The 22116-nt window shown below is 47.0% G+C and overlaps 1 protein-coding gene across 6 annotated transcripts in view; it reads left to right on the top strand.

The window, feature by feature from the left end:
* The window catches only part of CSK (C-terminal Src kinase), a 528738-nt gene that overhangs the window by 222303 nt on the left and 284319 nt on the right, over nt 1–22116 (top strand). For all 6 annotated transcript variants that reach the window (XM_085643801.1, XM_085643797.1, XM_085643802.1 and 3 more), the window contains 2 exons: nt 488–563; nt 21551–21664. In XM_085643801.1, coding sequence (XP_085499927.1) covers nt 549–563; nt 21551–21664 — 129 coding nt within the window. In that variant the 5' untranslated portion in view covers nt 488–548. The remainder of the gene's footprint in view (nt 1–487; nt 564–21550; nt 21665–22116) is intronic.

The raw sequence follows: 22116 nt of genomic DNA on the forward strand, positions 1-22116 counted from the left end.
GGAGAGCTATGAGGATTCAAGCAGTGGACTCACTGAAGTTTAGCTGAGAAACCATCAGAGTAGCTACCTTCGTGATGGTTTTACTGGGATAGACTAATTGAGGTTTCTTGTCTGTATTTGATGGCTCTGCAAGGAAACATTGGCTGATAGATGAATATTGCTTTTTGTGTGTGATAGCAGAAACACATAGATAATTGTGAAATATGCCTTCATACAAGGACACACTATTTATCACACCTGATAAATTCCAAACCATGAGTTATCTGATTTTAGCTGGTGTTATAAATAGCACGTTCCCTCCTGGGCACTCTTAATCGGGGCGATAATAGTACACTTTTTCTGCACAGTTCTGGTAAAGGATAAAAGGGCGGGGTTAGTAATGTCTTATTGGACGTCTGGCTTACTATCATGGCTACTGTAATGTTAATGGCCCTGTGTTTCCCTGCATTAGCTCTAAAAAGATAAATACTATCTCTCTTCTCTACAGGTCTGATGGTACCGCATGAAGCAACGGTTCCTTTCTAAGACATTCTTGAGCTCTTCCCAATATGTCTACAGTACAGGTAAAACGCTTCTGTATATGCACTGAAGTTTCATTTGAATACACTAGTTTCATGTATTCATGCAGCTCTCTTTTTTAGCCTTGTGGGTAGTATATGATAACGAAAATGCAAACATCTGTGGTAATTATTTTTCTGCTCTGTGGTAGCAGGCTTAGAGAAAATTATTTTTTATATTTTATACATTTGTTATGATTTGCCAGCTACCAATTTAGTTGAAGTGGTTTAACCCCTTTCAGGCCCCCTTTAATCTAATATTCCGTAACAAAATAACGCACAGGGCAACAAAAACTTCGGCTTGTGTTCTTTCATCTTTCAAGGGTGTGGTTGGTAATTTTTCAAACTTTAAATCACAAGTAGTTAAATCTACCGTATCTCCCTACTAATTTATTGTCTTTTTACAAGTCAAAAAGTTGGAAATTCTTAAAATTAATTCTGTATAGTGGAAACTTTGTAGGGATTATTTTTTTACATACTATACAGCTTTGTGAAAACAGAGCTTGATAAAGCTCACAGTAAAACCCCCAAAAAGTTTTATAGTGTTAAACTGTGTATCTATAAAGAAAAGGAAACGGTAGAAACAAGTAAATAGTTTGATACTAATTGGAAATTACAGTATCTGTGCCAACTGACACAACAAATGTAGTATGTAGGATACTATACCATCTTGCTCTTTAAAACTGAATAATCTTAAATAAAATATGCAGACAGATTAATAAAAGAGACATCATCTTGCCTCTGCGTATAGAAAAAATACCTTTAACTACAAATTGCATTCCACCATAAGTTCCCCATGTTTCTCACAGTTTCCATGTTGTTCCAACAATTCATCTGGCTCAGATACTTGGACAAACCCTTGCCCACAAACAGCAGATCCTTCACCCTCACCAGCACACACGTGAAACCTAGAACTAGCCCTAGGTGCATTATAATTGATTTTCGCCTCTTGTTTCTCTTAAATGATTAACTTTAACTTGTACCAAAAATCCCGAACAGAGTCACCAGACTGTCTCCAGTCGTCAATCCTTCATCTCCCCAAACAACACAGGTCGGAACAAGACTTCCTTCCCTTCATTCTTCAAATGGAAACACCCTGGTGAAACTGCGGGGGACAGCCTTACAGAAAGTGATCATATTATATATTGTTGTAACCACCTTCTGGCCACTTCTCACCACCTACTGTGTGCACTCCACAATCATCCTGTTGAACCGCTCCGCTAATCAGTTTGAGGATGATATAATGCTGTTCTAACATGTACAGTTCTCTTCTCCTTGAGATAACCATCCCATCTGCATAGAGGTATATTGAACCCTACTGTCAGTTAAAACGTTCCTATTAAATTCCTTCCTAGAAAGCATCTCCTCAAAAAAATCCAATACGACCTGTGTCTTGGGCTCTTGGATAAACTTTTCTTTCATCCTTATTATAAAACAATCAAGTAACATACCCAAAAAATGTAATCCAGACATCCCCCTTACCGTCTTCACCAACTCCACAAACTGAAGAGATGGACAATTGGGTGTCAGACGATTGTCGTGCATAAAATAAATGCTACAGCATTTTATGTACTCTTCCACCTCCCACTTCAGCCTTGTCCACCAAAACCTCTCTATTAAAAACACTGTTCATCAGTCATCCCTAAATGATCTTATATGTGCCTCCTTCAACAGCTTCCAATGTAGCACAGCAGGTGGAACATGTTTTTAATTCCGTCTTCTGACAGGTCATCTGCTACTTTCTGATAGATCTGGCTTCAGACTTCTTTCTTTGGGCCATCCCCTATTCACCATATATAGCAACAAGTTACAGCGAAACATCCCGTTATATAGTGATAGGCCATTCATATTTAACCTCATACTGCTCATTAAAATATCAACAAATGCTATCAAGCACCGTCCATATCTCAGTCTCACATGTCTACTCTTGTGGTTGATTTAATAATCTATTAATGTAGATGTTATGCTTCAGGGCAAGAACCCAATCATAGTTCTGCCATGTCTCTTACACGGAGCCTGAGACTAGTGGGACTGATGCCTTGGTGGGTGGGGATGTCTGCCGTCCGGCTCTCACTCCTCTTCTGGTGGACGATACAGACTTGAAACTCTATAACATGGGCGCTCTGGTAGATGCTAGTTATTAAAATGCTCTGAGCGGCGTTGTGCAGATGGGATGTGAGGGGATGAAGGGTTAATTGAAGGAATAGGGGCGAGCTCTTCCCGAGCATGTTGATTGCCACACCGCACTCCCAATTTCACCATATTGGAAAAAAATCCTCTTTTTCTTCTTTCTGCATATTTATTCACCTAGTTAAGGTTGCAGAGGATTTAAATGGTGGGACATCTTGTAGAAGCCCAGCCGTGGGGAAGGGTGAGGCGGGGTGTGTTAATACAATTTTGCAGAACTGGAGAACACATTATAAAAGCACACAAGAAGATGCCCACTTGGGCATCACCCAGGTCTAAGACGGCTGCCCACACCACAGGTTGGGGTTGAGCGGAGATATTCGTGTGCAGCTATAGGGAGGACAGATGGGAAATAAATACATACCATGACCACAGCATATAACCTCCTAACCTAGAACATACGGTGCATGGTGACACCTAGGAAACAGCATGCAGTATATGCATGTCTTAGATGCCACAATATTCATATAGCCTGTCTGCAGGAAACGCATTTGGTAGCCACAGAATTACGGTAAGTGATGGAGAGGTTCAATATATCGTACAGCTTTCTCCATCTTTGTTGGGGGGGAGAGGGGTGGGGCTGTTGATTTGGATTCCCCTTGGGGTGCCGTATGTAGCAGAGTTGGAGCTAAGAAAGGAAAGGCAGTGCAAACACGGACCATCTCACTATGATAGTACTCTGCATAAAGATTTGCTATTCATTGGCCAGAAAGTATGCCCCTGAGCCTTTGTGCGTTCACTCCACCTGAGCCAATACTTTGACCACTGCGTTTGCTCTTGGAGTCCCTGTCTTGGACATCTGTCAGGCAGCAATATAGGTGTCACTATATATGTTCTACAAACACCACTGTATGGACAGTCTAGTCTATCGTGCCAGGCATTTTGCAGTTTTGGTCCTGAAGGACGTCTTGGTCTAATCTGTTTGCAGACCCACTCCCGGGGAGTTATTGCTTGGATATCTATCATAAGGTAAGGAATCTGCAGCTAGAAGTCTCCTTCAGATGAGCAAATTACTTGCCTTTGGTTACCCTTATCTAGTAGAAACTACATCTAGCCGCAGATTCCTTACCAACCCTTTTATAGTGTGGAGGTCACCTTTCTAAGAGGCTTAGAAATTTACACCAGTTGTCAGTCTTCCTCGTGACTCCATGCTCCTGGCATAGAGAGTTGCAAAAGAAACCTGTCGCCCTCGTGCTGGTATGGCGCCTATATAGGCACTGCGCACATCCCTTCCGGCGTGGAAGACTTGCACCTGACTTAAAATTCTCATAGGTTTACTGCAAAGAGAATCGTGATTTTCTTAAAGACAAGGAGGCTAGCATTAAACTTTTATTGATCACTACTGAGCTGCAACTCTTCAAAGAACAACTTCAGAAAAGAACTTCGAAAATCAAAACAATAGTAATTGAACTTTAGTGTCCCATATAATCCTGCTGTCCACCATCTTCTACCTCTTTTGTTTCTCTTTTCTCCTTGTAACAAATGTAACCCTATCCGAACCAGACAAAATTGAACAAAACTCCTATCCATAATCGAATCCTTATTATCTGTAAGCGATGACATTTTTTTATTACAAATAAATACCAATCCTCACGATACAAACCTTAAAATTTGCTTCATAACAAATGCACTATTAGAAATCTTAATTAAACCGCTTAATAAATAGAAAAGCTTCCAGATATTGCACTATAACACATCTCCCAAACCCCAAAAGAAAACAGGACGGGAAGGGAGGCATTAATGCTGCTTCCTTGTCTTTAATAAAATCACTATTCTCTATGCAGTGAACCTATGAGAATCGGTGTTTTATGGCAAGACAAGAGGCTTGCATTATGCATGTTCAAAGCCTTATAATAATTTATTTGCAACATGCTCTAAAGGTTTGAAATAAAACTTCTTTAAAATCTCTGCATTAAACCAATCAGCTGCCTTTCAAATCTCTTGAAGACTTCCACCACTAACATAGGCCTTGCTAGCCATTGCACTTGTGACGGAATGTGCTGTATGTAAAAAGCTCAAAATTCACACCAGCTTCCTTCATAACTGACTTTACCCATCTAGCTATAGTAGCAGTAGACACCCCTTTATACAGTTTACCATACGATATCAACAACTGATCCTCACCATGAGCCCTAAACTCCAACACTACTCTCATACTCCTTCAAGCACTTGTCAATACAACGCTTCAGATTTGTATCAAACCTAAGGTAAAAGACTGAAAGAGACATTGTCTTGGTTCTTCTCCAGATTTAAAACAAAACCCCCTATGGTTGATAATACCTAGTGCTAATATCAAGAGCCCTAACACCCAACACGCTCTTAAGAGAAATTATGCATAACAAAGTTGCTAACTTAATTCTCTCAAACCCAAAAATGGATTTGCTGGCCAACATTTAAACAATTTACAAATCAAATGCACATCTTAAACCAAATGATACCTTGTTTTATGAGGTCTTTTTAACCTGATCCCTTTTATCACTCTGCATACCACGCGATCTTTTGTGTATAGACATACCCTACACCAAAGCATGACCAGCAGAGATCGCTGATCTATAACCGCTTACCATTCTTTAAGATAAATGCTTCGCATACAATTCCGCATACAAATTGGCCACCATTTCCTTAACCTCCACTGGATCGAAATTCCTTGCCATGACCAACGTTGCCAAACTCGCCATACGCTCCTATATCTCTTCCAAGTTCCCAGGCGCCTATAACTCTTTGAGTAACTCTGAAGCTGTTTGCAAAAGCTCTGAGAATCTATTAGATCTCGTGAAATCCTCCCAACTAGAAGGTTGGGCAAACCTGCTTTCACTAAATGATGTTCTATCCCTTCTTCTCTTACTAACATTCCTTGGTAAGCTCTGATTAAAAATAAAAAATAACAAAAAAGTTGTCCATCGCCAACTCCGGCACCGAAGCAAACCAAGGCTGAGAACTCCAAAATGGAGTCACCAACTCAAACTGACAAACGTGCCTCCGCACCTGTAACAACACTCTGAATCATAGTAAAAGAAGGGAAAACATAACCCGCATCTCATCCCAATTCTGAGTGAATGCATCCACCGCCAGAGCTCTCTAATCAGGCCTCCAACTGTAGAAATTCTTCAACTCGTGCGTCGACCTCGAGGCAAACAGATCCACTTTCAAAGGACACAAACACAGCATCTCTGAAACTACCACATCAAGCTTCCAATCGCTGTTATCCAACAAGTTCCTTGAATTCCAATCTGCCACCAAATTCTGCACACCTGGCAGGTATTGCGCTTGCAAAACAATCTTGTGTTCCAGACCAAAACTCCCAAATGTCCTTTGCCACCTCTGTCAACTTCCTTGATCTGCTTCCTCCCAACTTGTTTATGTATGTCATTGCTGTTACATTGTCTATCTTGAGAAGTACTGAACCACCCTGGAACAGCGACTTGAAACTTTGCAATTAGACAATTCCTGCTTTCATCTCAAAATATTTTGTTTCATCTGTTCTGTCTTGCTCCATACCCCACCTGTCTCCCGAGTTGAGCACAATGCTCCCCCTCCAGACAAGCTTGCGTCTGTCTCCAACACAAAATCTGATATTGTACCAAAAATCGCTCGCCCATTCCAAGCCTCAAAGTTTTCCAACCACCAAGCCAATTCCATTCCCGCTTCCTCTGACAACTTCACACAATCTCCGTACCACAAACCATTTGCTAGGCCAGCCTTCTTGATCCGTTGTAAAGCCCTGTAATGCAAAGGCCCTAGAAACACTGCCTGTATAGAAGAGGACAAAAAAATAAATTATCCTTGCCAAGTCTCTCATCTTCACAACTTGTCTTTTCAGCATAGACTTACTTTTTGTCTTTGCTTCCTTATCTTTTTCTCTGGTAATAACAATTGACCTTTCACTGCATCCACCACAACATTTTAAAATTCCAGAGACTGAGCTGGCTCCAACACCGATTTCTCCAAATTTATCAGAACTCCCAAGGATTCCAACAGGGTTCTCACTTTTTCCGCCTGCAATTTAACCGCAAAATACTTTGATTCATTATCAGTAGATTGTAAACAATCAAACGGATTCCTCTCTCCCTTTAAAAACCTACTACGGCTCTCATCACTTTCGTCAAACACCAAGGGGCTGAAGATAATCCGAATGAAGACAAACTTGTACAAATAACCCTTCCACCTGAATTGAAGATACTGCTCACTCTTCCTTGACATAGGAATTGTTAAGTATTCATCCCTTAGATTAATCTTTACTAGCCAGTAAGAATCCTCCAAAACATCTCTCGAAAGATACATCCCTCTATCTTGAACTGCCTGTATACCACTTAGTCATTTAGATCTCTCAAATTGATTACAGGTCTCCATCCCTTGTCCTTTTTTTCCACCAGAAATAACTTATTAACAAAAACTGCCTCCTCTTTCTTTACCTCTATTGTCTCCCCTCTCTTTAACATGCTCTCTATCTCTTCTCTCACTATGTTTTCTTGAACTCTGTCGAAACTGAGTTCTCTTTGTTCCTTTCTCTGTTCCGGCAGGGAATAAAACTCTATTGTGAAAACCACCATTGTCTCTAAAATCCAAGGATCGCTTTTAATTCCTTTCCATGCCTCTTCTTGCTCTCTCAACCTTCCACCCATCCTTTCCTTAAAAAAACCAGTACAAATTCTCATACTCGTACCCACCGGAACTTGTAGATGGCTGTCCGCACCCCCTCGGGGCTCTCATTCTGGATCTCCTTCCTCTCGGAGGGTAAAATCCAAATTGGCTCTGGGAACCTCTGTAGAATCCTTTATTGGTTCCGTAGGTCTTATAATACCTGCAGCTGGGAATTTGCCCTCTCCTCCTAGCCCTGCTGAAAAAACTATTTGCTCCACCAAAAACTCTATGCATATTAACTGTGTGTTGTCTAAAGCAGTGAAAGTATGCACATATTTGCCCAATGCCTTAACTAAGCCTTCACCGAAAAGCATGCCTTTGTGATCCTTGGTTGACTCTTAGCGTGCAAAATCCCCCAACTTTGGGTTAATGAACAGCAAAACTGCCTTGCGTCTTTCTGCAGTTAATCCTGCATACGCATTGCCAAAGAAGCAAAGCACTCTCTGACACCTTCCTCTCAGGAGAGAAATATCTAAATGCGATCCTTTTTAATCTGCTTCCTCAATTATGTCACACATCCTAGCAAGAGGCCCCAAAGTGTCCAGTAATTCTTCCTGCTTGAGAGACCTCTCAAGCCCTTTTCTTGGGTCTCTTCCTAATTTGAACATGTAAGTTATTAATTCCAGATCCAAGTTCGGAGTCATTGAATCTTTTTCCCCTATAACGGGGTGGGAACATTATGCTTCCATTACATTACGTTTCCCTTTGTCTAATGGCCTGTAAATCCAGTTTCTGATATACTCTGCTACGTGACTCATGAGCCACCAATCAAACCCCGGGAATGACGAATCTCTTTAGGATCAAAAAGTTTCTGACGTAGAGGATCTACTACCATCCTCTCACTTCAATTTTTACTAAACTCACTACCTTCAAAGTCGTCATCCTTTTAATTTAAATCAAAAATATATTCATCCGTATCATCTCCTCATTAGTTAATCTTTCTGCAGGGAAATCCTGCCCATCTTAGGTGTTACCACGAACACTCTCTTTTTGAGAGCCGCTTTAAACTCCTCTGCCTTCTGCACCACTTTCCAGGTGCTTTCTTTTTCCAGTGCATTTGCCTCCTGGTCCCCTGTAAAGTCTTTTCTTCCCTTTAGATAATAAATAAAATTCATCCTCTTCCTCCACATGACTCCTCCTCTATCTATTGGCCATAGAAGTCCTCACAGAATCCTGAACTACATTCTGAATTTCATCAGTTATTGTTTAATAATATACTCTTGATCTCATTACTACCCTTTTTCTCAGCCATTATTTTTAAAAGAGACTCCAAAGAACACTCCCTTCAAATAATACTCACTGCTACACTTAACACGACAATTGAGCGAACAAAATATCACAAACTCCTCTCAATAAACACTCAGTGAAAACAATGTTTACCATTATTACAACATCATAATGAAATGCCCAAATTCCTATAGAAAAGAATTCAGGAACTTCTTCACGGAAGCCCAATCCAAAATGGCGCTTTCTTCAGAAAATATATATATGAATTTTTCCCAAAGCTTTGTTTAAGCCAAAAAACAGTTGTAAAACATTTTTTTTCCTTTTGTCTATTTTTAAAAACAATTCCTCAAAATACAGCAAACCTTTCCATACATAGTCTGCGTGTTCTCGGCCGAACGCGCCAGAGTCTAAAATGGGTGCCGCAACGCAGCCGAAGCCTCGTGCTCCTTGATGTCTAGAAGTCACCCACCCGCTTCTAACGGTAAGCGCGTTAAACCTATGACTCTGATTTCAATACTCACCTGTATTGTCTAAACGAACAAAACATTTGCCTTATAACTTTTTAAAAAATGGGTTCTTAACACAAGTGACCCGTAAATCCCACTAAACCTTCGGTATACTAAGGCAAAACAAAATATGTTCATAACAAATATTTTAAAACTATCTTAAATAAGATTTAAACGTTCCACACCAGTCAATCCATAATAACTTGCACTTGGCCCATTAATTAGAGCCTTTCCTCAAACCACACACCACTTTTTATTCAAAGTTGAAAAGAATAAGAGTACTTATTTGCTCAGGACCAGCAAACAAGAGGTAGAAGATGGCGAACAGCAGGATTATATGGGACATTTAATGTTTTATTACTATTGTTTTGATGTTCCAAGTTCTTTTCTAAAGTTCTTATTTGAAGAAGTGTTGCTGCTCAGAAGGGGTAGATCAGGGTATAATGCATAATGCCGGCCTCCTGTCCAGCAATAAATTCACGCCACCCATCGGCCCGCAGGCGTAGTTCATGAAAATGTCTGGATCCAGTCAGATACCTGGGGAAAATTCTAAGGTGTGGAATCTGTGGCTATATAGTCTCTATCCGATAAGGCATCACCGAAGGTAAGTAACATGTTATCCATGCCCTCTGACTGGCCTCTCCTTATGAGGAGATCTGACTTCTCTTTAATTACTTAACTTGTAATAGCCCTGTTATCATTGACCTGCCCTTGTGATCAGATCGCCTTTGAGAGTTCCAGATTGCACAACCATAGAGGTGTCCTGGGAGGCTTCCTATATTATTAGGCTAATGAAATATATGAAGTGCACCTGCACAAGTTATTTTTTTTTCCCTTCTAGATGCCTGGGTGAACAGACACGTTTTCAGTACAGATTGATATACTTTTATTGGTCGATAGATATTGCTTCTCTTTCCTTGACATGTTTGGAGATGTTGTCTCTGGAGTGTTTGTATACAATTCACATAATGTTTTAATGGCTACTTGGAAAGGAAGAGAAAAGATGCATATTTCTCACTTATGGCCTTGACAAAATAATCTGCTAATTCTCATTCCAAGCTTTCACATCTCATTCAAACTGTGCATAGAAAGTTTAGACGCTGTAATTGGTTAATGAACTTTGTGAAAAATATTGAAAGGCTGTTTGGTCCATGTTATTTATTTGTAGATCGAAAAAAATGAATATAATTTAAAATAATACATCTATGTCATTCCTCACTAGTTGTCCTTAGGATTTATCCGTCTTGGTTAGATCATTGGTCTAGAAGTTGTCAGGATTCTGGGCATTTGGCACATTTGTGTTAGCACTGCTAAAATCTCTATTGCAACTGATCAAAAGTTTACAAAATTGTTCTCTACCTGCAGAGAATTGGGGAATCGTGAGTGGGGGCATAGGGGCAACATTACAGCAAGTACCGCTAGGGCGCAATGGCCATTTGCACACACTCCTTCTACTCTTTGGGCTCTTTGTTATTATGTCCAGTCTATAATTTGGAACTGCTCAAGCGCAAAACTTGCATGTGTGTTGTCTCTTGCATGGCCGATTGACCCTGTACAATGAAGGGAGAAGTTAACCGTTGCACCCACGCCGTACTGCAGGTGTGAAGGCAAAATACCTGTAAGGAGGTAAACGGTTAGGGATTACTCCAGAGGCTTATCTTATCAGCATTATCAACCATCTCTGTGGCTGCAGAAGTCTGCCTAGCCTTTTCGAGTCAGAGGACATGGGGTCGGTTGAATTTGTTCACTCTAGCACTCAAGCTGCTGCATCATCCCCTAAGCCCTTTTGATTTGCCCTCACTGACCCACAGTCCTAGGGAGCAGGATCTAACTCTTCCCACCCCTGCTTGGAAATGTATCCCATCGGAATGATGGGTTTTACAGATTGTTTAAAGGGGTTGTGTGTCCTACCTGCCATTTTTCCCCACTTCTATTTCCCCCATGCCAGGTCAAATTTTGGCAGATCATGCCTCAATCTTAATGCAAGAAGGGAACGTCCTGCTGGCAAAAGGTTCCATAGAGTACTGGACTCTGAGAGGGGAGAAGGTTGCTACTTTTGTTACTTTTGCACACAGTGGAATGTGCCCTCGAGCCTTTACTCTGCTGTCGAACATTGAATACTCACTCTCTGCAGATGCTTTCTGCTCTGGAGACTGGAACGTGTCCTTGGACTTGCAACATGCATATTTTCATAAACCTACCCTGCAGTCTCAGACGCTTCATGCGGTTTATGATGGGGTCTGAACATTTTCAAGTTGCTCTGCTGTCTTTCGGCCTCACCTCAGTCTCTTGGGGTTTTACGAAAGTGGTGGTAGTCTCCTTTTCAGAGGTGGGGGATACATGTATTTCCATACTTCACTGACTTGTTGCTCAAGGTGCACTTGGAGCAGTCATTCGCATACCACCTCAGGATGATGACTGCTCTTTTAACCTCCTGGGGATTTTCCATCAATGAGCCAGAGTCTTGTCTTAGTCCGACGCAGGGACTTTCCTTTTTCAGAGTTGTACTGATTTCAGTGGTGTTCCAAGGCCTTTCCACTTCTGCAGAGCATCTGCAACATATAAGATATTATCCTAATATTTCAGGCTGAGTCCTGTGTCTTAGTGAGTATGGACCTGAGGCTTCTTGGACTCCTATTCTTGCTCATCCACTTTCTTTGGTATGCCAGATTGCATATGTTGCTCTGGGTTCGGGAGGTCAGGGGGCAGCACTGGGGCTGACACCCCAGTTGCATCTGGATCTCTCAGATCTTTTGTGGCAGACTAACACCGACCTCACCTGTGGAATGTTATTCTATCTTCAGTACTCCTATTTCACAAAGTGTGACAAATGTGTTGGGATCATCTAGGTAAGGTGGAGGTCAGACATCTCTTGTTTCCTGCAGACTGCCATCTCCATATCAATCCTTTGGAGCTTTATGCATTCAGACTCGGCCTTAAGCCTTGATGCTGTCCATGAAGGGTAGACATGTGCAGGTCCTCACGGACAACCCAACTGCCATATGGTACTATTAGGTCTGTGGAGTAGGGTTCTGGAAGGTCCTGGAGATGACTGGACCTGCAGCATGCATAGGCTGGTGGATCACAAATGATATCTGTCTGTATGTGGCATGAGATTATTATTATTTGATTTTGATAATCAAATTTTTATTTTCTTGTGGAAGAACAAACTTAAAAAGCACATACAACAGTCCAATTGAACTGGCCTCAAAATGACATGACATATGGAATCAATGGCAAGCAGTAGCAAAATCCTCCATCCCCACTTTTGGCCTCCCTCACGTGTGCTTCCCCCCCCCCCCCCTAAAATAAGCCCCCTAACCATTTCCCCCATACTCTGTGAAGCTTTTTGGGGCATCCCCGTGCAGCATACAATGTCCGTTCTTGTGCGGCACACCAGTCCACGCCCCTTCTCCATTTAGCACATTTGGGTGGATCGATCTGCTTCCAGGCGGCTGCGATATCTCTTTTAGCCACTACCAGAGCAGTTTTATTTTTCATTGCGGGATCCATCCAATCCATCCGTTATCCCCAGCAAAGCCATTTTGGGGTCATGGGGGACCTCCCACCCCAGGACCTCCGTTAATTTAAGTTCAATCTCACCCCAGTAGCTCCCCAAGCGCGGGCAATTCCAAACCATATGGAAGAAGTCCGCCGGGCCTACCCCACAGTGGGCGCATGAAGCATCCGGGGAAAGGCCTGCACAATAGAGGCGCTCCGGGGTCAGATATGCGGCATGCAGATACTAAAACTGGATGAGCCTCAATCTAGCCGAAGTGGTAATCGTCCTGGGGGCCATAAGGGCGTCTCTCCAATCAGCTTCATCCAATGGACCCACCCAGGTCTCCCAGCGCTGCTTCAGCCCATCCCAGTCTACCGGGGTGTTATTAACCAGGGAACGATAAATACAGGAAATTCTTCCCCTCCCAAGGCACCCCAGCATCACCTGGGCCTCAGGCGGTCTGTGGTCGGAAATCCGTGATTCCAGAGGGACATGAGTTTGGACCGCATGGCGCAGCTGGAGGTATTTATAGAATTGCGACGGGTGCAATGAAAATCGGCCCTGAAGCTCCTGAAAGGAACACATGCAGCTCCCCCGCCACAGGTCACCCAAGCAAGAGATCCCCAGAAGGTCCCATGCTCGAAACCCCGCTACCTCCCGCAGCCAAGTCCCATGCCAAAGTGGTGTGACTAGGGTCAGTGTCCTTGACCAGCGGGTATGCCGTAGAGCAGCACACCATGCCAAGAAGGGGGCCTGCGTAACGTCCAAGAGCGACAGGGGGATCACCGCCCCGTAGAGCATGTTTTGAATGGAGGAGAACCCCACGAGCTGTACCTCTAGCCTATAGGCCAGATCGTCCCACCCGCCCGAGAACCAATCATGAACCACCAGAAGCCGAGTTGCAAGATAGTACAAATAGAGGTTAGTCATGCTCAGGCCTCCGTCGTATGAAGGAATCCGACAACGGTCCAGGGCCAGACGGGGCCTACCGCCACCCCAGAGAAACTTAGTCGCAATCTTGTCCATCTCCCGGAACCAGGAGCGGGAGAAGGAGCAGGGCGTGTTCTGTAGCATGTATAGGAACTTAGGGAGGATCATCATCTTGTAGAGTGCGATCCTCCCCAATAGGTTCAGTGGGAGCGACTGCCACTTCACCATGTCAGGTCTTGTTAACCACAGGGGCCACGTTGTGGGCCCAGCAGAGCTCCGGAAGAAGGGTGATCCAGATCCCCAAATATTTAAAGGAGAGTCTCCGGAGGAGAATATCCGACTGCCAATCGAAACACTCCCTAGACGGGTGCAACGGGACCAGGGCAGATTTTTTGGGGTTTAGGCGGAGACCCGATGCCTCACCAAAACGGCGAAGAGTCTGGCGAACACGAGGGCCCGAAACAGCCGGGTCTGAGAGATAGAGAAGGACGTCGTCCGTGTACAGGGCAATCTTAATCAGGGACCATACCCGGCCAGTCCCACCCGCGGAGAACCGGGTCCGATCGGACCAGAGCGGCCAGGGACTCCATCGCCAGGGCGAAGACTAGGGGCGAGAGCGGGCAGCCCTGTCGCGTTCCCCGCCCTATGGAAAACTTGTGAGGGAGAGCTCCGTTCACCAGCACACGGGCTCGTGGAACCGCATACAGGATCCGGACCATGGCACGAAACTGGGGGCCAAAACCCATGCGCTCCAAGACCTCTCCGAGGTAGACCCACACCACCGAGTCATAGGCCTTTTCAAAGTCAACCAGTAGTAGGGCCAGATAAGGAGGTAGGCACTCCCGGTGGGCCAGGGCCAGATGTAGGCGCCGCAAGCAGTGCCTAGTCCCTCGAGCCGGCATAAATCCACACTGGTCCGGATGGACCAGTGAGACAAGATGCGGGCGAAGCTGTTGCGCCAGGATGGTAGCGTATATCTTAAGCTCGGTGTTAATGAGAGATATAGGCCGATAGTCCGAACAAGACTGTGATGGGGGTTGTGTTTTTGGAAGGACTACTAGCATGGCCGTGTCTGTCTCGGGTGGGAACGAGCCCTTCTCCACCACTTCAGCATAGAGATCCAGAAGCCTCGGGGCAAGGGTTTCACGGTAGTGGGCACAATATTCCTGCGGGAAGCCGTCCGGTCCTGGGGTCTTCCCGGAAGCCAAATGACTGATTGCTTCATCGATTTCCAGCAACGTGATGGGCAGATCTAAAGTCTCACCAGCCTCCCCTCTCAATTGCCAAAGATCCGCCCCGCTCGTCCCCATCATCTCCGCAAGAGAGATGCCCGGCGCCCGAGCCCGGTATAGTTGGGAGTAATAATCTGCAAAGGTCTGTGCCAATGCGACACAGATTGTGTGAGTCACGCCAGTGGAGTCCACAATGGCAGGAATAATCCGGTTTGCGCGAGGGTAAGTGGCCAGCCGATGGAGGAACGTACCGTTCTTATCCCCCCATCCGTACACCCGGGCCACCGAGGAGCGCAAAAGAGTCTTAGCCGCCTCCATAGAGTGCATACGTATCGCTTCCCGCAGAAAGGCCAGCCGCCGCGCCCGCGCGGCATCACTCAACGCCTCCTGGTCCCGTTCAAGTTCCAAGGCCTGTGCTTCGCAGGCCGTGAGTCGCTGGAGCTGTGTCCGGCGTTGCTGCTGCACGTGCCCCCGGGCAGTCCCCCTAATAGTCGCCTTGCCGGCCTCCCAAAGGAAGGCCGAGGAAGAGACATTATGACGATAATAATTGGTAAGCTAGTCTCCCACATTTTTCCGAGAATCTTTGTCCTGAAGGAACCAGGCATTCAGGCGCCACATCGGGCGGGTGGAAAAGGGAGACGGGCCGAGAGCGAGAAGCAGTGGCAAGTGGTCCGAAAGGCCCCTTGGAAGAATGCCAGCGTCCTGCACATTCCGTAGACGGGACAAAAATTAAGTCAATCCGGGCGTGTGAATGGTGTGCCGCCGAGGTGTGAGTGTATTGACGAGCGTGTGGGTGCCAAACCCTCCAGACGTCGCACAGGCCCTGGGCTTCAGCCCAACTCGACAACTGCCTCGCGCGAGCGGCTCTGGCGAGGGAGATCGGGCCCGTCGAGTCCATACGGGGCGTGTAGACCGCATTGAAGTCCCCCCCCCCCCCCAAAACGAGCGAGCGCGCCGGAAGCGCTGGCAGCAAATCTGCGGTGTAGGAAAGGGCAGCCTGCAACAGGGACGGCGCCGCATACAGGGACATCAAGGTGAGTGGTCACCCCTCGAGAGTGCCACAAACTGCAACCGCCATACCCTGGGGGTCTAAATGCACCTGGGCCAGTACAAAGGGAAAGGACCGTCTGATGAGGATAGCCACCCCCGGGAACCCCTAGCGAAGCCGGAGTGCCAAACCCTGTCATACCCGTAGCGGGCGAGAAAGGGACATTTATTGCCGAGAAGGTGGGTCTCCTGAAGGAGGAGCACGTCGATCTCGATACGCTGTGCATATTTGAGGACAGTCATGCGTTTGAAACGGTCCAAAAGACCATTTACGTTCCAGGACAGTATGCGCATGGCGGCCCTAGGAATGGGTGTGCCAGCCATAAGTATAGTCGGGGGCATGCCTAACAAGAGTTCTCGTCTTCCAGAGTAGAGGGAGCGCATCCCTCCGAGCGTGGGGAACTCCATAAGCTAAGGGGAGCGAGCCTGGAGCAGGGAGCAGAATACGACGCCACCCCTGCGTGTGATGGGAACGGGTGCCATTGTAAGAAGCGCTTCCCCTGTGGGGAACGGATGACCCCGGAGTCGATTGCAAGGAGGGCCGAGGAGCACGCAGAAAGGGGCCACCCGTAGGGCACGGCACCCACACCATAACTGAAGGGGCGCAGGCGCATGGTCTCCCCGGAGGGAGAGACATTGGGAGAGCGGACAGGAGACCAGGTCAACAGTGTCTTGATGCCATAGAACAACAATAATGAGGAATTTACCCCCCACCTAAGAAATCCCCCCTAGGAGGAAGAAACAACCCCAAACCAACCCCAACCCCCATCCCCCACCCTATACTTCGAAAACAGAAGCATCTGTCGCCCTAACGATATGTAACAACAACCAAGCTAAAACGCTCGGGCTTGAGCACCTAGTGGACCCCTCAGTAGATCGGAACAAGACAAAATCTCCTGCCCTGGCCGAGCGCAGCGATTGTAGTGAAACACTGAAGCCCAGTCCCTCGTATCACCAGCCTGGAACAGCAAATCCCCCCCACAAATCCACATACATTAAAGGGAAAATCAAATGACCGGACTGCGGGAAAGATCCGTAAGGTCCATTTGTGCGTCTGGCTGGGCTGCAGAGCCCACCCGCAGGGGGGACTCAGTGTGTCGTCCAGTAGCAGCGGGACTTGTTGGTGCAGCCGAAGAGGCAGAAGAGGCCCCAGACGCCCGGCGTGGCCGGCCCATGGAGCACGTGACGACCGCCTCTCTTGTGCGCCTCCGGGGCAGTGTGTGTCGCCGTCGACGGGTTCTTGACGGCCGGCGCACTTCCTGTCCCCGACGCCCAGCCGCCGGTGATCCCTGTCCATATCGATGCAAAGGATGCTCCACCGTCAGCCATGTCCAGGCTGCTCGCGGCGTGTCAAAAAATATTGCTTTGTGTTGAAAAATGACCCGGAGGCGGGCCGGGAACTGAAGCTGGTACTGGAGGCCCATGACCCGCATCTTCTGCTTCACCTCCGTATAGGATCGCCTTAGCTCCTGGACCTCCCGGGTGTAGTCCGGGAAGATCATAATAGTGTGATTTTTGGTATGTGAGAGTCTCTTTGCGCCTGGCCTCACGTAGAATCGCGTCCCTGTCTCTGAAATTGAGGATCTTTAAGATAAAAGGGCGGGGGGGCGCTCCCGGAGGCCTGGGAGCCAGCGAGCGGTGGGCCCTCTCCACTACAAACCAGGTTGACAGGCTGTCCGCCGGCATCCATGGCTTAAACCAGCGTTCCAGAAAATCATGTGCACGGCCTGATTCTGCCCCCTCCGGAAATCCCACCAGGCGGAGGTTACTACGCCGGGCTCGGTTTTCTGCATCCTCAGCCCGTCCGTGCAGTTCCTTAGAGTGGGTGGTCAGTTCTCGCACTTGGTCCTGTAACTGACGGATGTCGTCCTCGGCTGTCGATATTCTGGATTCGGTTTCGGAGATGCCGGCGGTGGCGTTACGCGGGTCCTGCCGAAGGAGGGCAACGTCGACCTTGATCTCCCCGACCATACCCTCCAGGGAGGAGCGGGAGGCGTTGATGGCCTGCAAAATGGCTGCTAGGTCTGTGTTGGGGGCCGAAGTCGCCTTCTCGGTCGAGCCCGCTCCCCTCTCGGAGGTCGTGTACTGATCCATCCTGGTTTGGGTGGCTGCGGGTGGCGGCCTGGAAGCCCTGTCCTTTCCCATGATGGCCGCCCCATGGTCAACGGGGGACGTCAAGGCCGGACAGTGAGCAACACGGGTACCTTCCGGAGACCCCACAGGGACCAGGGCGGCGGATGGCAGGGGGGGGAGGATGCACGACAGGGGCACCCCGCCGTGTCCGGAAGGCCGATTGCCACAAGCAATGTCGATCACGTCCTTGCGCGCCGCCCGAGAAGGCAGCCGAATATTCCTCAAGGCCCGCCACCGACTAGAAACTCCAGACTCATCGCCCGCCGGTACCCAGGGCGGTGAGCCGCCTCCTACCGGACAACACAGCCAAGGCCAAATCCACGCCGCCCCCAGCGAAGTCACAGGACCCAAGCAGTCCGCACAGACGTCTAAGCACTTCAAGGTGGTCCCCGCCCCCGTTCCAAGCACCTCATGGTGGGTCCCCAGCCACCGATGCCAGCACTCAGCCCAAGGCCGCGGGCGCCAGACTCAGTTCAGTTCAGGCCCCCCCCCCCCGGATCTTGATGCCATTCACAGCTGACAGCGTAAAACCTGCAGCCAAGGCGGGGGAGGGGGGGGGGAGGAGAAGATGCCACACACACCGACCGCCGGCCTGCGGCCCGATCAGCAAAGGTGCCACTCAACAGCCCCCTGCAGACCGCAAGAAACCAGGTCCAAATGCAGCGGCAGACGCAGGGGGGAAGGGGTAGCCGGTCCCCGACCGACGACACCCGGCCCAAAGGTGGGGGTCCCCCCCACTACTCCCCGGCCACCTCGACAGCCAAGGCAGCCCCAATTACATGCCTTCCTCAGCGCCGCACTCACCGGCCGCCGTCCACCACAGTACGGCCCCCCGGGCCCGCTCCGCACCCCGACACTCACCGCCGGCAGTCCTTAGGCGGGATCACCTCTCTTCTCGCAGGGGCGGGGTCAGCAGCGGCAGTTGAAGTGCCTCCGCGAGGCCGCCGATGTCTCAGGAAGGCCAGGCCTAGACACCACGCGGGAGCCGCAAGCTCGATTAGCAGCCCGCCTGGGTCCCAGCACCAGGATCGCCACCTCCAGCCGCTGGCCCGCCTCCAGGCTGCCAATCTTTGCTTGGGCCGGGCCGAATCCTGTCAACTTCGGACCCTGGGCCGCGGGACAGGTCTGCGCTCCGATGCGCTCCAAATGAGTCGGCCAGGGCAGCTCGCCACGGATTAGGGAAGGATTTGCGGGGTCAGGCGTCCGGAGCCTCAAAGCCGAGCAGCCATGCTGGACCGGCGCCACCTAGCGCCTCCTATTATTATTTTTTTTAATAGTGAGTCCTGCTCTAGCTTGATTTGTTCGCCACTGCAAAAAATGTGAAGCATCAAAACTTTAACCTTCTAGAGTTCCCTCCTGGAGACTCAATTGGAGACTCGTCACGTCTGCGATTGAACACTGGTGTCCTGTATACATTTTCACCATTACTTCGCCCGCCTTCCTTGAGTTCTTAAAGAAAATTAGGGCTGACTGGCACACGTTATATTGACAGCTGTAGATTGAGCCTGAATGTTATGGTTCCAAAATCTCTTCAGCCTGAACATTTGCCCTCCGGTCTGGCAACCTTTTCGGGAGGACCTCCTTTTTCAGCATCAGCGGAGGGTTCTCCACCCAAATCTCCACTATCTCCACTCCTGTGATTGAAGATTGAGATGTGACACCTGAGTTCCTTTGATTTGCCATGAGAGGTAGTGGATCACGTCTTTTTAGCCAAGGTTCCTTCAACAAAACCCATTTAAGCTGCACACTGGGAGAAGCTTGTGGTTTTTTGTGGGACTTGACATCTTTTTGCTTTGTGTCTGACCCACCAAGATATTCCGGTGATCACAATTAAGGGTTGCATATTGGCAATTTAACCTTCTCTTTGTTTGCCATATCAGCCTTCCCTTTTCAAGTCATCCGTTGTGATGTGCTTCCGAAAGGTTTGACCTCCGTATCTTTCCAAACTTTCCGTCATGGCACAGTGTCATGCCTCCATTTTGCCCTTGCATTCCTTATGTACTCACCATTTTAGCTGATGCGTAATTGCTTTCTGCACCTCCTGACAATCAAAACTGTCTTTTGTATCACAGTAACTTTTGCGTGCCTCATGTGTACTGCATGTGCTCTTGGTGCATCCTCTCTACACCACTTTCTTTCCAAACAAATGGGCATTGTAGACCTGTGATGCTTTCCTGCCAAATAGTGTTGCCCTTTCATGTCCGACATTCTGTTACTGTGCTAGCCTTCTGTGCTTCACTACACATCCTCATCAGCTTGATCCTAAAAGAGCCATGAGCTTTCATGCTAATGGTCCCAGGGCCTGCTGATGGACAACCTGCTCTCCGTTGATTTCCATGAGTCCAAGAATGGGAGAAGACTACTGTCGAGGTGGGTAGTCCTTTGTATAAAGATATGTAATGTGCCGGGCAAATAAGAAACCCCTCAATCCTGCAGGTCTATTCTACCAAGACCAAACCTGCAACACATGCACTGGCAAAAGTTGTGTGTATTTGGACGGCTGTCAGGATGCAACATGGGCATCAGTGCACACGTTCACAAAATATTACTGCCTTAAAATCCGGGTTTGCTGAGAGGGTCATTTTGCCTTCTAAGCGTCTTGGTTGTAGTACATTTCTCAGACTTTTTATACACACTTCTATGGTATCTATCGTTGCTAAAGATGAATAATCTGTGATTATAAGTCTGAATCAGATAAACAAGTTACATATTTTATGTAATGCTCTTTGTGGTGGAACACAAATTCTTTGCTGCCTTTCTCCTTTCCTTTCTAGTGTGGAGTGGACCTCTGCACATCATAATAAGATCCCAAGATAGAATTTGGCACACTGTCACCTACAGCTTGTTTTCTGTGATCCACATCTTAGGGATGGAAGTTGAACCATTCAGAAACATATGTCAGCCTGCAGGGGTTCCACATGTATGCAGCCAAACTCCGTTACTTACTGGGTGGTACAAGATTGTTGTAGAGCCACAAGGGGCCACCAGTTGTGCGACCTGTCCTTGGTGGGACAATTTTCCTGATAGTCTGGCATCTGGGATATTGTAAAAGTGAGAAACATGCATTAAAGACCAGCCACCATTAAGATAATTACTGAAGACAAGTAACGTGTTCAATAGACTCAGTCCTCTTTGTCGCAGAGGTTTCCTTCCACGCTGCCTAAATACCATTCATGAAAAAGTAAAATGAGTTGATAATCTTTCAACTAAGACTAATGACCATCATTGATTATTTAACGTTTGTGCAACTATCACAATGATTTCTTTTAAAATATTTCTTGAATATTACACTGCATCCAAGTTCTTATCTATAGTGCTTCATTTTCAAATAACAATAAGTATTTTGCTTAAAAAAGATAATAGGCTGACTTTGAATACTCTTATTCACCTATCGGTGGCCAGAGTGACCAAATCCACTTGGAATTCCACTGGGGCTGCATGTCCCAAAAGCCAGATACTGTTTTTCATAGTTTGTTACATGTTAGTGGCAGGAGCTTCAGGGTGTTTATTTTCTTAAATTTAACTGTCAAGTGATTAGCTCATTAATCTTGAACTCTTCTTTCCTCTGCCCTGGATCCTCCCCTACAGCCTGCTTGGCCCATGGGTACAGAATGCATTGCCAAGTACAACTTCCCAGCGACAGCGGACCAGGATCTTCCGTTCAGCAAAGGAGATGTTCTCACCATCATTACTGTAACCAAGGTAAATCCTCACTTGTATTTTTTTGTTGTAGTCTGTGGGTCAAGTTTCACAACTATGCTTGTATATCTCAATTAACATCCTCTGGTAAAGTGCATTTAGTGAGATTCAATTAAAGACATGCATTCTGTTCTGATGGTTGGAGTACTTTGGCCGTGTGACGTATCATTTGTAAAGTCAGTGTTTCTAAACATTTTCTGGTCATTTTAAAGCAAGTCGGTCTTCTGATGTCTATCTGTTGAGCAATCTGGAGGTGCTAACTTTCCCCCTGTTTGAAAATGGTAGGAGAATAAAGTGATCTGGTTTGCTGGATCTATGCTGGCTTCATTGGACTGTGCCTTTTGGGAATCTTGCTTTCCTCTCTTACAGAAACTCCTTTCCCAGTGTTTATGTGAAATTATTGCTCAACATCTATGTGGTATGTGGTTGGAGCTTAAGGAAGAGGGACCACCCGG

The sequence above is a fragment of the Triturus cristatus genome, chromosome 3_1, assembly GCF_964204655.1.
Source record: "Triturus cristatus chromosome 3_1, aTriCri1.1, whole genome shotgun sequence".
NCBI classification, from domain to species: Eukaryota; Metazoa; Chordata; class Amphibia; order Caudata; family Salamandridae; genus Triturus; species Triturus cristatus.